Raw genomic sequence first — 17,750 nt, forward strand, 5'->3', positions numbered from 1 at the left:
ATCAGGTCGGTCTGATGTCAGAGTTCGAGCTGTTAACCACAAATGGGAAAGAGCTGAAGACCCCTCGTCTTTTTTTTTTTTTTTTTCTTTTTTTGCGGTACGCGGGCCTCTCACTGTTGTGGCCTCTCCCGTCACGGAGCACAGGCCCTGGACGCGCAGGCTCAGCAGCCATGGCTCACGGGCCCAGCCGCTCCGCGGCACGTGGGATCTTCCCGGACCGGGTCACGAACCCGTGTCCCCTGCATCGGCAGGCGGACTCTCAACCCCTGCGCCACCAGGGAAGCCCAGACCCCTCGTCTTTAAAGCAGGAGAGGCAGCCTTGTTAACAGGTCAGCTTTCCTGTGGATCCAGGCCTAGTGGGAGAGGCATGGCGTCATCGCACTTACCTCGCAACGCGTCATCTCATTAGTCCTCAGGACAATTCAGTGCGGTAGCGAGTACTCATGGCCGTCTACCAGGGGAGGCTTAGAGGCCAGCCGGTGGTGGTCAGAACTCAGCTCCTAACCACCTCATTACGCCCACGAGGGGGGTGAGCATGAAAACGAATGAACTAAGAATGAACTACAGGGCAGGCTCTGACCAGGTCTAGGTGCCAAACTAGCGGAGTGCTGGTGCGGACGGGCGCCCTCCACCCCGCTTGGCTCCAGTCGCTGCTCAAGCGCGCCCATGCCGGGGGGGGGGGGGGGGGGGGGGGGGGGTGGGGGGGGGTGGAGGGGGAGGTACACCAGTGCGCAGGCGCGCCTCAAGCCCCGCCCCGGCTGCCCTCACCTGCGCGGCAGAACTCCTCGGCCTCCTGCGGCACCATGTCCTTGACGCGGCTGCCGTAGGCGAGGCGGGCGTCCTGGTCGTAGGCCTTGAGGGTCTCGCTGGAGCTGTAGGATTTCTGCGGGGCCTTGCCCTCCTCGCTGTCTGCGGACGAGCTGGTGTAGCGGCGCTCGGCGTCGCGGCGCCGGGTCAGCGAGCGGTACGGCTTCCTCTCCTTAACGTCCATGGCCTCCGGCCGGCGCTCCTCCACATCCACGAACAGGGTCCTCGCCGCACTCAGGGCTGAGTGGTCTGGAGCCCGAGAAACCAAAGAAAGGGCGTCAGTTCCGGCCCCAGGGGGCAAAGGCAATCCCCGGGTCCATCCAGGACCTCGATTCACCCGGCAGTGCTGTGGACATGGGGCCTCGGGCTCTGGAGGGGAGGGCGTTGCTCCACGGCCACGCAGCCATAAGTAGCACAGGGGGACTTGCACCCAAGGCTTGTTATGATGAATCCTTTCTCTTCCTGCTACACGACCGACCTGTCTCCCCTGTGGAGATGCCCTCAGCCTCTCCTTCAGTGATGTCTATCAAGGAAGCTGACAACAAAGGCCAGAGAGCACTAGTTTTCCCAATCCTGCTATAGATGTGAACCCCGTGTGTGTTCCCATCAGTCCTCCGGCTGGGACAGGGCCTCACGCAGAACAGGGGCTCTTTAAGAATTTGTGAAATGAACGACTATATTCAGGCACTGGGGTAAGCGCTTTGCATATAATTATCTCATTCAATTGTCACACGTCCTGAGAGATTATTACTGTCTCCAACCTTTTCTGGAAATGAGCCAAGGTATAAACAACCAATCCACAGTTATCACCACCAGATAATTAAATAATCACCTGCTTATCGTCTGTTTTCTTGCACTCATATGCAAGCACCATGAGAGCAGGGGCCTTACCTGTTCTGCTCACTCCTGATCTATTGCACCTGAAGTGAAGCCTGGTGCCTCCAATGCACATTTAGTTAAACAGCCAACCAGTCTCCATCTGACAGATGAGAAAACTGAGGTTCCAAACCTCCCTCAAGGTGACTCAGGTGGTAAGTATCAAAGTCAGGATCTGAAACCAGGTCTGTTTGGCTCTAAAGTCCGAGTTTTTCCTATTTTATTATGCTCCCTGAGTCCCCTCCCTCCTACCACACAGAAGTGTCCTTCCAGCTAGGCTGGGCCTGGACTACCATGCTGATCGGAGAACTCCGTCACCTCCAGACTCATCCGTCTCATTGGAGGCACCATCGGCACCTGGGGAAGCCGCGGCACCTGCCGCATATGTCGGGTTTGCCAGGCTGTGTGGCTGGTAGGAAGCTCCTAATCTCCCTTTCTCCTCTTTTCCCCATCTTGACCCTTTTGCCCTAGGCCGACACATTTTTTAAAGCTCTTATAACACCGCCTTTCTCTTTCCAGATGTCTTCCTCTGGCTCTGGGGTAGCAAATATCCCCCTACAAGAGCCAGGAGGTCAGCACAGGAGGAAAGCAGGATATCCTACACAAAGGATGATGAGCGCTCCTTCTTGAAACATACAACCTTCTCAGTTCTTTGATTGTTCCACTTTCCAGAGCAACATGGGTATACAAAACCTTCTACTGCGTCACTGTCCTATTAGAGAAACAACAGAGCAAGAGCTGTCATCAAGGAGTCTCAGTGCCCAGGGTGGGGCCTCTGACCAACAAAGAGGGCGGGCCTGTTCAACGGGGCAGTGGGTGTTCAGTGCCTCCCAATGCTGTGACATAGGAGTGTAGGGGGTCTTATGAATTTTTATGACAAGCTGGAAATTTGGACTTGGATGTAAAATGTATGATTTTTAAATGTAATCCATTATTACATGTAGGCCAAGTTAAACACACTGATAGGTCAGTTTTGTTCTGAGGGCTAGCGATTTCCGAGTTCTGCCTTTGATCGTGGACATTGAAGGTATCGGTATCCCTGTGGCCTGAGGATGCTCTCTTCCCTCCCAAGAGGGAAGAACCACCTCTTAGGTGGTTCTGAGGATGAAATGAGTTAATACATGTCCCTGGTACATATGATCCCTGATACACAATGGGTGCTCAATACATGTTCGCCATTATTATCATCAGAAAGAACCCGCCTTTTATTTTTAAAAGGCATACTTTGGAAGGCTCCAGCTAGATGTCAGTTATAACTGGAGAAGGAACGTTCCCTCAAACATACGTTAATAAGGCTGAGACACATTTTAGGCTGTTAAGTTGGTGGATGACTATGTGTCTTACCAGTGTCCTGTACCTGTTGACTGAAGACAATGGCTTCAAGGCAGAGGCTCAGTAATTGCAAATTAAGAACACAGTCCCCAAACTCATGGCTTTCCTATTACAAATCAGAGGCAAGGAGAACATTTGCCTTGCTCTCATTTCCTTTTCAGTCTTAATATAGTAATTCAGTAAATATTTACTTTTTCTCAACAGATGGGAGATCAGTCATGGTTCACACTCAAATTGGCATTTTTTTTAAAGTTTTTTTTGATGTGGACCGTTTTTAAAGTCTTTATTGAATTTGTTACAATATTGCTTCCATTTTATGTTTTGGTTTTTTTGGCCACGAGGCATGTGGGATCTTAGCTCCCGGACCAGGGATCAAACCTGCACCTCCTGCATTGGAAGGCGAAGTCTTAACCACTGGACCGCCAGGGAAGTCCCTCAAATTGGCATTTAATTGAGAGAAAAAGAAGAGGTCGGGATGAAAGAAGTGACAGTGGAGAAAAGCTCCTCTTGGAGCAAGAGTCTGCAGCATAGCGATGCTGAGACCCTGGAGGGGGGGAGCAGTGCCGGGAAGGGCGTCAGAAGCACCCGCACACGTCCATGCCTACACAAGTCAGTCCCTGCTTACCCTGCTGACCTCCGGGTTCCCCACCTGCTGGTTCCTGATCCTCCTCTGCTTCCTCTCACTGCCCACAGAACAACCCGCCAACCCAACTCGACTCTCACGGACGCATGCCCCTACTGCCTGCTGAAACTCTTTGCCAGGTAAGCCCCGAGCACACAAATATGCCTTTGCAGAGGAGTTCATTTCCACAACCCATTACAGACCAGTCTCGCGCTGGGACTGGGGCCCAGAGGTGAGCAGGACACAAGCCTTGCGGGGGCAGCTACCGTCTCTCTGGGGTGTCAGCCATAGGGGCCATCAATGATGAGTGCTTTGATAAAGCATGAACCGTAGTTTATAACTTTCGGGGGTCATTTCTGGTCTATCTGTGGGGAAGGAGAGTGGGCTCTGGCCAAGAGAAGGGAAGAATCATGTCTGCATTGGGTGCTGTGGTTGGTGCTTCCCACACAGACCCACGGGAACTCTAGTTACTTGGGTTTGTTTTGGCCACGCCTCACAGCATGTGGGCTCTTAGTTCCCTGACCAGGGATTGAACCCTCGCCCCTTGCATTGGAAGTATGGAGTCTTAACCACTGGACCGCCAGGGAAGTACCCTAATTACTTCTCATTTTAGAGAGGTGACTCAGTGAGCCAGTTGGTTGATAAGTTCACACAGCCAGTGAGCCAGTGATTCTAAAATCCACTTTTCTTTTACATGGAGCTGGTTCAGATGGATCTGGAAGGTTTGAACAGGTCTGTTAACGTGGGGAAGCCTGGAGACACATGGTAGTGATAGGAAGAGAGGCAGTGACAATACAATGATTTTTTTTTTTTTTTTATGGCTGCATTGGGTCTTCATTGCACTGCGTGGGCTTCTCATTGCAGTGGCTTCTCTTGTTGCAGAGCACGGGCTCTAGGCACGTGGGCTTCAGTAGTTGCGGCTCACAGGCTCTAGAGCGCAGGCTCAGTAGTCGGGGTGCACGGGCTTAGTTGCTCCGTGGCATGTGGGATCTTCCCGGACCAGGGATCTAACCCGTGTCCTCTGCATTGGCAGGCGGGTTCTTAACCACTGCGCCACCAGGGAAGTCCCAAAATGACTGTTAATTTAATACCTACTCATGCTGGGAACTTTGTACATGTTGTTTCTAATCTCTACAACAACTAGGCAGGTTAGATATTATCCTCTTATTTTATATTTTCTCTTACTTTTATTTTATAAATGAGATAACAAGCTCAAAGAGATTAAGTGATTTGCTCTAAATCACATGGCTTCCAAATATCAGGGTCTAGATTTGAATCAGAAGAAAATGTTTAAACCTGAAGAAAGGTATTACACACACCTAGTACCAGAGGTTAATTCATTCGGTACATAATTGCTAAGGACTGTTCTCTCCTAACTGTGGTGGGAGCTGCATGAAGGCAAGACATGAGGTTCCCTTCTGCCCTCCCCTCCTCTCCCCCTGTTCCCCCTTCCCCGCCTCCCCCCAACACTGACTTCCTACTCTGCTTTCCAAGCCTTGTGTGAGGCTTCGGTGGACAAGACAAATGAGCTTCTTACTCCTTGGAGCTTCTAGACAGTGGGCAAGTCAGACAGGGAGAGAGGCAGGGGAAGGACACCAGAGTGGCCCCTAACCTAGGTCAGGTGGGCCGAAGGTGGAGAGATGATTAAGGGACCACTGCTCAGAGAAAGTGACATCTAAACCACGACCAAAGAAAGTCAAGGAAAAGTGAGACAGGCCAGATGGTTTTGAGGTAAGGAGAGAAAAGGAGTCTAGATCTGTGACTTCCCCGTGTTCTCTCACCTACAGTAAACATTTATTTCACACACATAAATCTACAAAGTTCTAACTAAAACAAAAATTTCAAAAAACATGCCTAACCTTTCCTCAGGGGTGGAATCTGGTATTTTCTCTCTTATTCTATTTGACTAAAAGAGAATTATGGATGGATTGCCAACCTACAGTTTGAAAAAGACCATTCTAGGTCACAACCTGCATGAAAGTGGGAGGGGTGAGGGAGTTTGGGAACAGACAGAATCCAAACTTCAGTGAGGGAAAGAGGTCTCAGGTGAAGCTTGAGAGGTGAAGAGTCTGGTAGAAAAAATAAAAAGGCACTTCCATGAATGATGATAACACAAGTGGACAGTACAATGTAAAAGTGCAGGTGGCAGAAAGCCTGGATCTGGCGATCCCAGGGGAGCGTGTCCTCTAGCTGGTTTTCTGGTGCCGGGAGCTGGCCTGGAAGAAAGACAAGGAGGATGTGGGACTCAGGGAGAGAAGAGGAGATGGGGAAACAAAGCTTTTGGTGTTTGGGAGAAACTCAAAAAGCCAACTCGGGCCCTTTACATGGGCTCCAGCAATACTTATGAGAGGCAGGGGCCTGGAGCATTCACAGGGAGACATCATCAGACCTACAGACCTGCCGAGGACCCTTTGCCCCTGCCAAAGCCTCAGGGAAACGGGGGCTGTTACAACCCTGGACTTCCTCGCAACCTCGGAAATGACCAGAGACAAGCCAGGAAATTGACTGAATTTCTACTGCACTAAAGTTTTATAAGTTTTCCTTAACACAAGCACATGGTGATATTTTCAGTTCTTAGTGTGTCAAAAAGGGCTCATAAATACTTGAGCTAAAATGTGTTCTGCAAAATATAAGTCCTAGGCAGTATCTGTGTGTATATGTGTGCATAAAGTCATCATAAATTTTTACTTTCCTTCAGTTTGCTCTTGCAAGCCCTTTGTTCACAACTCCAGTGTGATATGAAGGGGAATGCCAGGGAGAGAGGCACCTAGTCTGTGCCAGGTACTGTGCTGGGCTATGAACAAACCAAAGAGGTAGGCACCGTATCCCACAGATTTGGAAGCTGAGCCTCGGAGAAACAAAGGGATGCTCAAGTTCACACAGAATGCCAAGACTGGAATCTGATTGCTCTCTTCTCGCTGTGGTAGAGCATATTTCCCTGATCTGTCACATGAGGGAATCCTTTGCCTTTTAAAATGGTAAGAGAGTGATTATAATAAGGGTGGCTAAAGGCAAGGTGTTTACATGCATTACCTGGTTTAACCCTCACCAGGCCCCTGAACCATTCTCATTTGAGAGATGAAAGAAACCGGGATTTTGAGTGGTTAAACGCCTTGCCCAGAGGACCACAGCAAGGAAGGGGCAGAGTGAGGATTGAAACCTGGGCCTGTGCGACCCTCAGGCTCAAGCTTTTAATCAGAGCCTGTACTGCTTCTCATGCAGGTCACCCCTTATTCTAGTTTGCTTAACTGTTCTGTTTGCTCTCTCACTTAGTGTTTTAAGCAGTATTAATTCTTCTGATGAACCTCCAGAATTCTTCAGTTAGCACCTGACCTGGGCTTTTACAGCTTCATCTCCAAGTGTCCCCACCCAGAAAGCCAGCACTGTGGGCCAGGGGAAGGGCCTTCTTGAGAGCATAGTGGAGTGTGGCCCTGTGCCCAGCCTGGCTGTGGGGACATCCCTAATCAGTGGCTGGCAGGCAGGTGACAGATGGTACCGCTGCCCACAGAAGCCATGTCGCCCTTCAGGTCAGGCATCAAAGGGCCGCTGGTTGTTGTACGGGCACCGCTCCTCCAATCCCAGCTGGGGGGGAGCTCCCACCAGGGTGGCCCCGACCCCTCCCAGGGCTGAGCGCACGCAGGACAGGGGACACATTCGGCCCTCGGCCAACAGGAGCTATTACGGGGGCTCCGGGGTATCCGAATTCCTCCATCATCTATCGTTTCTCCTCTCAAAGCTATTTATGAGCCAAATGATGCCCCTTTACAAATGGTGGCATCTCAGAGTCAGAACCTGTGGCATTTATTGTCTTAAGATTGAAAGAACCATCAAAGGTCAGCAGGTTCTTGTCCCATCCCCACCAGGTGGTCACACCCCCTCCAAATGTGGGGACCTCATTCCCCCCAGGGACAGCTCTAGTTGTGAGATTGTGCTTCCTGACATGGAGCTGGACCTGCCTCCTTTCAGCTTCCTTCCACACGCCTCAGCTGTGCTCCTTCGGGTCTCAGGAAATAAGTCTAACAATTTGCCCTGTGCATCCTTGAGTCTTCTCATCAGACTGAACATTTCACCTTCCCAGTATCCTTTCCCCAGGTTCATCTATCTCACTCCCTCTTTCCCACCTAACAAGGCTTTATAAGATCCAGGGTGAGGTCTCTCACCTTCTGAGATGGCTCACACTCTGCGGAGTGTTTCTCTCCCAGCGCCGCTCTCGCCTTTTGAGACAGACGGCATTCTGTCTGTGGAATGTGGTGTACCTCTCTAAATAAATCCCCTTCTTCCCTGTCACTTTGCCTCTCACTGCATTCCTTCTGTCTTGAGACATAAAGAACCTGAGCTTCGGTAAGTCCTGACATCAGGAAGTAAGGCCCTCACCCAGGTGGAGGACGGAATGATATCAACCTTCCTGACCTCCATCAACTACAGCTTGGACTCTGTTGACCTCTGCCCCAATTCTATGCTGAACTCTCCTCTGCTCGAGCCCCCTCGTGAATACGCACGCACCCTTAGTTTAAAACTTCCCCAACTTTGCAGTCTGGGGAGACACTGCTTTGGGAAAAGACCCCCAGTGTTCTCCTTACTTGCTGCAAGTAATTAATCCTTCCTTCTTCCCAACCCCCCAAAAATATCCAGGGTAAGACTTGGGAACGAGTAGTTTGACCAGAAGCAGTCAGAGGGACAGACACATCTACAGGTGATTCCAGCACAGTGAACACAAAAGAGCAGCTGACACAGACACTTGTGGGTCAGAGAGGGACACCAGTTTGGGTGTCCTGGAGGAGGTGACACCTGCGCTGAGGAGGGAAGTCTGAGCAGGAGTTAAACAGGGGACAAGGAGAGGGGAGTGCCCACATGCCTCTCTTGTGGGGTGTAGTCTGCATGTCCCTCACCCCCACTCTCTCCTGCACCGGACACCATATTCCCACGGGGCACACCCCCCAGGGGGCCTCAGGATGTGCTGTCTGCTGGGACTCAGTTTTTCTATGAACAACACCTGGAGAAACGGTCTCTTCTGCAGTGCAGCCCCTCCTGATAGGGCCCTCTTTCCTTCTCCCTAGAAAACCCAGTCAAGGGTCAAGCCTGAAACCCAGATTATTTGAGTGTTAGCTCTCTGTAAAAAGTGCACAGGGGCCCTACACCGATTTCTGATTTTCTGTCGGTTTCTGGGACCACATGATGAGATAATCAGGGGCAAGGAGAGATAGTTGAGCTGATTAATCACGCATCCCCTGTGGTGTCCAAGGCTTATCCTGTAATTACCTGGGGTTCCTGTGTTAGGCCTCCACTCTGTAAGGCGGGGAGCGCTGAACAGGGAGAGCTGGAAGGGAAAACCAGCCCCCCAGGGAAGCAGGCACTAGTTTAACGCTCCTGGAAATGGTGATGGTTGCAACCGCTGTGCCCTCTGAGAGCTGTCCAGGGCCCTGCGTTCATGGAGAGGAGAAGCTGGGGCTCAGAGGCTGTGACCTGCTGAAGGCCACAGCCAACAAGTGAAGAGGCAGGAGCCCTCAGCTTCACACACACACACACACACACACACACACACACACACACACACTCTCTCTCTCTCTCTCTCTCTCTCTCTCTCTCTCTCTCGCTCTCTCTCTCTCTCTCTCTCTCTCTCAGGCCCAGAAGTTCTGTAAAAGTGCAAAGATTGCAAAGCCCCTTGGGGAGGTGCCAGGAGTGGTGCTTGCAGCAGACGAAGCTTGTTAGCGAAGGTGTCCCAGAAAGGGATGTCCAGCCGGAAAGCAAGGGAGACAGAAGTGGCTTTGGCAGAATTTCGCTTACATCTCCGTGTACTCAAGTCGCAAAGAGGCGGAGGAAAAGGCCCATAACGATGGGAAAACCCCAACTGCCTGAAGCTGCGGCCATCTCCAATAATTAAAGGCAGACTTAATAGGTATCGGGGCCCTCTTTCCAGCAGCTGGGTGGTCAGGCAATTTTTATTTCAATAATTAGCTGCTGTATGTCACACAGAACTGGAGACAGATAAAGGGAGGGCCAGTCTCTCATGGAGCTAATTGTGCCCAGAGTTCTACAAGCCTAATCAAGCTTGCACGACTCCCATCCCTTTCATCCAAGGCCTCAAAGGACTTCGCCTGTGGTAATTAAGTCTCCTAAGTGCCGTAAAGAAAGAGATTCTCCTTGGCAGTCTGAGTGAAGAAGAGGAGGCTGGGGTGGGGATGGGGCAGGTGGCCATGCCGCTGGCCCCCAGGCTGGGGACAGAGGGCAAGGAAGAGGCCCCGACCCTGACACTGGGCCCTTTAAGCCTCTGGCCTGGTGCATTCTGCCCCCAGACAGGACAACTGCGGACCTTGTGGTGTTGCTGGCCACCTCCTGTGGAGCCTGGCTCAACCTGCCCCAACCAAAGCCTTTCTAAATGTCGCAAGCTGGATGGTCTCTGGGGGATATATTTGTTAGACGCGTCCAATCAGGTGGGGGTAATTCAGATTCCACTATCCTAGATTCTTACAGGTAGAGGGATCATAAAGGCCGTAGTGGCCCAGCCCCATCTGATGCGTGCATTCCTCTGCGTCCCCAAGGACACCAGCCAGCCTTTGCGTGATCTCCGATGATACCACTTACTCCTAACGTGTTTCATCCCCTAAGTTTGGCCTTAGTTCATTCTGATACTGAGCTGAAGTTTGCTTCCTTCCAGAGCCTTCCCACTGACCCTAACTCTGCCTTCAAACCTCACAGACAAGCCCAATCCCTCCCCTCCAGATCACGATTCCTCTCTCCCAAAGCTTCAGAGAACAGTAGAGCACAGTGGTCAAAACCACAAGCTACATCAAAAGCACAATCCCCACACCAACAAAAAAGGATAAAGTTGGACCTCACCAAAATCCAAACTCTTGCTCTGTGAAAGACTGTTAAAAGGATGAAAAGACAAGCTACAAAGTGGGAGAAAATATTTGCAAACCACATATCCAACAAAAGCCTAGCATCTAGAGCACATAAAGAACTCTCAAAACCCAACAGTAAAAAACCAAACCCAAACCAAACCCAAACAACCCAATTAGAAAATGGCCAAAAGATATGAACAAATATTTCACTGCAGAGGATATACAGATGGCAAATAAGCACATGAAAAGATGTTCAACATCACCGGCCAGCAGGGAAATGCAAATGAAAACCACAGTGTCACCACACACCCATCAGATGAGCTAAAATGTAAAATAGTGGCAACTCTGAATGCTGGCAAGGATGCAGAGACCCTGGATCACCCATACATTTCTGACAGGAGTATAAAATATTACGGCCCTTCTGAAAACCAGTTCGGCAGTTTTTTATGAAACTAAACGTGCAGTTGCTGTACAACGTAGCGATTGCACTCTTGGGCATTTAACCCTCAGAAATGAAAACTTAGGTTCACACAAGAACCGGTACAGAGATGTTCATAGAAGCCTTACTCATAATAGCTAAAAACTGGAAACAGTCCAGATGTCTTTCAACAGCTGAATGGCTATTGTAAATGGAATGCCACGGAATACTACTTGGTGAGAAAAAGGAATGAGTTAATGATACGAATGAATCTCTAGAGAATTATGTTGAGTGAAAAAAGCCAATCACAAAATGTTACATACAATATGATTCCATTTATATAACATTTTTGAAATGACAACATTTTAGCAATGGAGAACAGATTAGTAGTTGCCAGGGGTTAGGGATGGGGTAGGGGTGGGAGGTAGGTGGGTGTGGCTATAAAAGGGCAGTGAGAGGGATGCTTGTGGTGATGGAAATATTCCCTATCTTGACTGGACGCAGATGATAAAACAGGGTAGAAGTAAACACACGCATACATACAAATAAGTACAAGTAAAATTGGGGAACTCTGAATAAAATGAATGGATTGTACCAATGTCCATATCCTGGTTGTGATATCTATTCTCTTACAATAGTTTTGCAACATGCTGCTGCTGGGGGAAACTGGGAATAGGGTACCCAGGATATATTTGTACTATTTTTTACAACTGCGCATGAACTACAGTTATCTCTTTTTTAAATTTTTATTGGAGCATAGTTGATTTACAATGTTGTGTTAGTTTCAGGTGTACAGCAAAGTGAATCAGTTATACATATGCATATATCCACTCTTTTTTAGATTCTTTTCCCATATAGGTCATTACAAAGTACTGAGTTCCCTGTGCTATACAGTAAGTCCTTATTAGTTATCTATTTTATATATAGTAGTGTGTATATGTCAATCCCAATCTCCCAATTTATCCCTCCCCCCACCTTTTCCCCTGGTAACCATATGTTTGTCTTCTACATCCATGACTCTGCTTCTGTTTTGTAAATAAGTTCATTTGTACCTTTTTTAAAAAAAAATATTCCACATATAAGCAATATCATCTACTCCTGGGCATATACCCAGAGAAAACCATAATTCAAAAAGACACATGCACACCAGTGTTCACTGCAGCACTATTTACAATAGCCAGAACATGAAAGCAACCTAAATGTTCATCAACAGAGGAATGGATAAAGAAGATGTAATGTACACATACAATGTAATACTACTCAGCCATAAAAAAAGAATGAAATTTTGCCATTTGCAGCAACCTGGATGGACTTGTAGGGTATTATGCTAAGTGAGATAACTCAGACAAAGAAAGACAAATATTGTGTATCACTTTATATGTGGAATCTAAAAAACACAACAAACTAGTGAATATAAAAAAAGAAGCAGACTCACACATACAGAGAGCAAACTAGTAGTTACCAGTGAAGAGAGGGAAGGGAGGAGGGGCAAGTTAAGGATAGGAGAGTAAGAGGTACAAACTGTTATGTGTAAAATAAGCTACAAGGATATATTGTACAACACAGGAATATAGCCAGTATTTTATAGTAACTATAAATGGAGCATAACCTTTAAAAATTGTGAATCACTATATTGTACACCTGTGATTTATATAATATTTTACATCAATATAACTCAATACATTAAAATAAATAAAATACATAAATTAAAAAAAAAAAAAGGTCAGCCCGGAAGAGAAAAAAAGTAGGTTTTTGAGTCAGGCAAACCTAGGTTTGAACCTTGAACCTACTATGTATTTCCTGTACAACTTTGGACAAAGAAACTGACTGAGCTTCAGTTTCCTCATCTATAAAATGGGGATAGTATCTACTATCTTACAGGGCTTTCCTGAGGCTTAAATGAGGCAATCCATGGCAATACTTAACTCTATGCATGGTGCATAAGTAAGGACTCCATTATCAACAGGATAATTACCTCTGTGCCTTCTTCTGATTCAATTCCCAACTAAATTCAACTTCAACTTCCTAAATTCAACTCTGGAAGTTAGGTATGGGGGTTGATTGCTCTAGTAATGATACCTCCCTGTATTACACGCTTGTGTAGTCTCCCTGCTGACTCCAGGGTTGGCCATGTGATTGCACTGACCAAGGGGATATTAGCAATCGGGAATCAGGGGCATGAAAAACCCTTGAGTGTTTGGGCTTGCCTGTTTTGCTACTTTGGGAAAACATCCATCATGTAGCAAGACCCACGTTGTCCAGCTTATCGCTAGAGACCCAAGGCTGAGCCAACCAGCCCCACTGACTGCAGCCACAGGAGTGAGCCCAGAGGACAGTTGCTGGACCACCCAGCTCCGCCCAGCCCAAATTTCTGACCCCGAGAAACAGGAACCAATAAGTGGTCATTTTAATCCCAAACTCCTAATTAGTTTGGAATTAAAATATATACACTACTATATAAAATAGATAACCAACAAGGACCTACTGTATAGCAGAGGCAACTATACTCAAAATCTTGTAATAACCTATAATGGAAGAGAATGTGAAAAAAGAATACATATATTTATATATATATATATATGTATAATAGAATCACTTTGCTGTACACCTGAAACTTATACATCGTAAATCAACTATATGTCAATAAAAATTTGAAAAAAATGGTCATTTTCAGCCACTATATTTTACAGAGATCTGTTACATAGAAAGGCTAACTGATATAGGTATTATAATTTCCGTATTACAGATGAGGAAACTGAGGCTCAGATCATTAAAGTACCTTAAAAAATAAGAGGAAATGTTACGAGGACAAAAAGACTAACACCTAATGTTTAAACAGTACTTCAGAGCTTATACATTTTTCTACATTTTTGTGCCACTTAATCCACCACCCTGTACTTCTCTTTTTTGGAATTTTTCAAAATTACATTTATGTTTAAGTAGTTGCTTAATTATATGCTCTAAGCAGGTGGGGATCACGTCTATCTTGTTCAGCACCGAATGTCAACTTTGAACCTTGAAAACAGTAGGCACTTAATAAATAATGACTGGCTGGATAAATGAACAAATACCTCTGAGAAGGTATGTCATGATCCTATATTAGACAGAAAACTGATGTTCAGAGAGGTGAAGTGCTTGTTTCAAAGTCACACAGCCAGCAAGAGGCAGTGCTTAGATGCAGCCCAGGTCTTTGACCCTAAGTGCAGAGGTCTGCCTTAAATTCTCTGTGCATCCTGAGGGTTTCTCAGACAAGGAAATGAATTACTACCCCACAGTTAGGAAGGAATGTTGTTGGATGAATTCCATATGTTTCAGGAATGCCAATCCCCATGCTAAGAGGATTCTGACCAAACCAAGCTTCCAGCTGGACAGAAATGTGCTGCGATGTGAACCCCAGTGCACGGGATCAGAGGTGCCTGTTAGCACAAGTCTCACGTCGTTGGTACCATCCAGCCCCAAATCCCCATGGGGCGTCCCAGTCAAATGCATAACCACCCAGCAGGCATAGGCCCACTAAGCAGCTCTGCTGTCAGCCATGGGTCAGCCCGTGAGTTCCTTTGAGAGGAACCGGCAGACGTTAGCACCAAGCTCTGAGGACAGACACCATGCTCCTCCAGAACAGCAGACTGCCCGAGCACTGCAGTGGGCTCACATGGGCTGAGCAGAGCCCCGCCTCGGTGGCCACAGCTGCCTCTCCGCCTTCCAGGAGGGCCTCGAGCCTGTCCTCTCTGTGGGGAAGCTCTGACCCTTGGACCCTCTGCTGGCTAATGTTACAGCTGGGTCGCCGCAGTCCTGCTTCCTGGGGCCAGACCCTCACTTTGTTCTCTTTATTGTAGCCCTAAATTTGTTTTCATTAACAAGCTCTGCCTGTCACTCCATTGATTCTGCCTTCTTTTAGGGCTGTTAAGCTCAGTTGTGAACGGTACCAGTCTTTAAGGTGATGCCAGCCTGGAGAGGCAGTGGGATGGGGCCGCTGCTTGCTCCTCTCCAGGGCGGGAACCCAGGGGGACCACATTATCTAGGGCCCAGCCTGGCCTCTACTAGGCAACTCCTCAGATTCGTCCAGTGAGTTCTTTCCAACGCGAAGCCCCTTCCTATCTCAAAAGTCACCAAGACACCGTGAAGCTGAGCCAGGCAGAGTGCAGGTCATCACTGTTTCCGGGTTACAGAGGAGGGCTTTCCTGGTAGAGAGAAAGCAGCGCGGAGCCGCTAAAAGCATCGACCCTGCAGCCAGACAGCCAGGGTTCAAACCCCAGCTCTGTCACTCCCCAGCTGTGTACCCTGGGCACATTATTGAAGCTCTCAATGCCTCACACTAAAGTGTGGAGAGAATACTTGTATTAACAAGGTAGAGTTTTTGGGAGGACTGAATGAGTTAATATGTGCAAAGTACTTAGAAAAGGCTTAGCACTTGGCTGCCATGATGATGATGACTATTATTATTATTATTGTTGTTGTTGTTATAAGGTATCGCGTTCTGGCCGTGATGCAGGTTCGGATTTCTCTACCCCATTCACACTAATGTATTAGGACATCTATATCCCTATTCAGCATTATGTATCTACTCATTCAGTCACTGAGCAAATATTTACTAGAAATGTACTATGTGCCCAGAGCTGTGCTGGGATGCAAGGACTGTCGTTCCAGAAAGACAGAAAGGGCACCAGTTTTGAACAACGCTCCAGTTTGAATCTCAGCCCTGCATTCACTAGGTACGAGCCATGGGCAGCTCATTCTGGGCCTTACTTTCCTCATCTGTGAGATGGGGAATTATCTGTAGCCCTGCCATCCTGCCTCTTCCGAGGACGCACGTGGTCATCTGGGGGCCTGGAGGGGGAGTATGTTCTAGAACCTTTCCAGACCAGAGCCCCAGCCCTCCTCCAACTCTGGCCAGCTGGGAGGAGAGGAGAGTGGTCCCTAAAGCAGTGGCCTTGGGAAACCTGAGCCACCTTCAAAGAGAGGGATTTAGTTGGCTCAGGCTCTGTGTCCTCTCTGAGGGAGCATCACAAAGCAGGGACCAGCCTCCAGGAGGGCCAGGCCCCTCAGGGAGGCCACATGGCTGGAAACTGGCCCCTTTGCCTCAGTCTTCTTGAGCTGTGTGCCCTTCAGCCTGATGCCGGAGGAAGGAGCCTGCTGCCTTTCTTTCTCTTCTTATCCTCAGTGCAACAGAACAGTGTTTAAATCGGAGCCTTAAAATGAGAAGCAAATGGGAAGGGCTTGCAGAATGACGTTGAGCACCATCTAGAAAAAGTCCAGGCTTAAAATTTACAGTCTATGACAAGCGATTGGATTTACCTTGCCAGAGGGAGAGGCCACACTGAGAAAACATAATGCTGGGGCATTTCCTAAACCTGGCACTTTAGAGTTTACACAGCACTGACAATCAGGCAACCTCCGCTCACCCTCTACTGCCCTGAGAGGTAGGTTCTACAACCTCATTTCAACAGGGAAGTGTGGCAGGCAGGCAGGCAGGAATGTGGGGTTCTGGCGCAGGAGAACTCTACTCTGAGATCTGGCTTTGTGATCCTAAGCAAACGCCAATAATACATAAACGGTGAATACAAACTGTGGCTCTTGTCTACTGAGCACCCAGTATGTGCCTGGTGATCCTTGTTTGCCAAATTGTTGCCATCTTATATAAACTGAGGATCAGAGTGGGCAAGGATTTGCCCTGAGTCACACAGCGTTTTAAGAGAGCTAGGATTCAGAGCCCCACACGGAGAGTCTCAATTTTTTAAGCCATATCATGCAGACGATGAAGATCAGTTATATCCAGAGGTTGGAGTGTCACATGCGGCTTGGAAGTCCTATACAAATATCTGTTATTCTTACTGAGAAAATTGAGGCTCCCAGGGGTGAAGTGACGTGTCCAAGGTCACCCAGCTGGCAAGGAGCAGAGCCGGGACTTGATCTCCATGTTCTGGTGCCCACTGTCCCTTCCATTAGGCTGCAGCTGCCATCTGGAACACCTGCCAGCACTGCACAAGAGCTACGAATCTCTAGGAGCCATCAGACTGATGATAGTTAAATACTCGGCTATTTGAAAACTATAACAACAAACAGTTGAGAATAAATGCCAAGCCTCTAACTGGTTAGGAACACCACCCAGGGGCACAGAGATTTGTCAGTGTGACTGATGCTGCCTGCTTAAATGCAGCGTGCAGACACTTGCACAGAAGAAAGGCAGGCTGTGAGCGGGCAACAGCGGCGGCGTGTGAAGAGGGCCGCACTGGTAGAAAGCATTGCTTGCATCTGAACCCACTCATTCTCTACTGCAAGTCCGAAGGAGGGCTTGTTATTCCTATTTGATTGATGAGAAGCCAACGCCCAGAGAAGCTCATGACTTATCCAAGGTTGCACAGTCAGTGAGTGCCCATGCTGGGATTTGAACCCAGAATTGTTTTGCCCTAAAATCTCGACTCCATCCCCTGCATCTCTCTGCTGCCCACACTACCTTTCCTGTTTGGAAGGGACAGGGTTATATGTCTGGGGCTCTGAGAACTCAAGCCCTTTCTTTGGGATTTGCTGGGTCACCTATCCACCTCTGCCCATCAACCTTCCCTGAGTGCCTTCTCTGACCAGGTCCCTGTGCTGGGCATGAGGCTTCCGAGGTGGTCTTGCATGGTCCTTTCCTGTAGGCCTGCACTGTTTAGCAGGGGAAACCGAGCCAGAAACAGATAACCCCCATCCAAAATCTTGCAGAAGAGTCACTTCACCCAGCCAGTTGGGCTGGCTTCCTAGGGGCACCTGATGCTTTCCAGAGTCTGATGATGCAGCGGGAATCTGCCAGCCATCGGGAGAGGGAAGAAAAGGGGAGGAGTAGGGTGTCAGGTCCAGGGCCCCCACCCCTGCA

At 48.4% G+C, this 17,750-nt stretch overlaps 1 protein-coding gene across 8 annotated transcripts in view; it reads right to left on the reverse strand.

The window, feature by feature from the left end:
- The window catches only part of TENM4 (teneurin transmembrane protein 4), a 741,722-nt gene that overhangs the window by 387,760 nt on the left and 336,212 nt on the right, over nt 1-17,750 (reverse strand). For all 8 annotated transcript variants that reach the window (XM_067750497.1, XM_067750495.1, XM_067750496.1 and 5 more), the window contains one exon: nt 769-1,056. In XM_067750497.1, coding sequence (XP_067606598.1) covers nt 769-991 — 223 coding nt within the window. In that variant the 5' untranslated portion in view covers nt 992-1,056. The remainder of the gene's footprint in view (nt 1-768; nt 1,057-17,750) is intronic.

This window comes from Pseudorca crassidens, chromosome 9, assembly GCF_039906515.1.
Source record: "Pseudorca crassidens isolate mPseCra1 chromosome 9, mPseCra1.hap1, whole genome shotgun sequence".
Lineage (NCBI taxonomy): Eukaryota > Metazoa > Chordata > Mammalia > Artiodactyla > Delphinidae > Pseudorca > Pseudorca crassidens.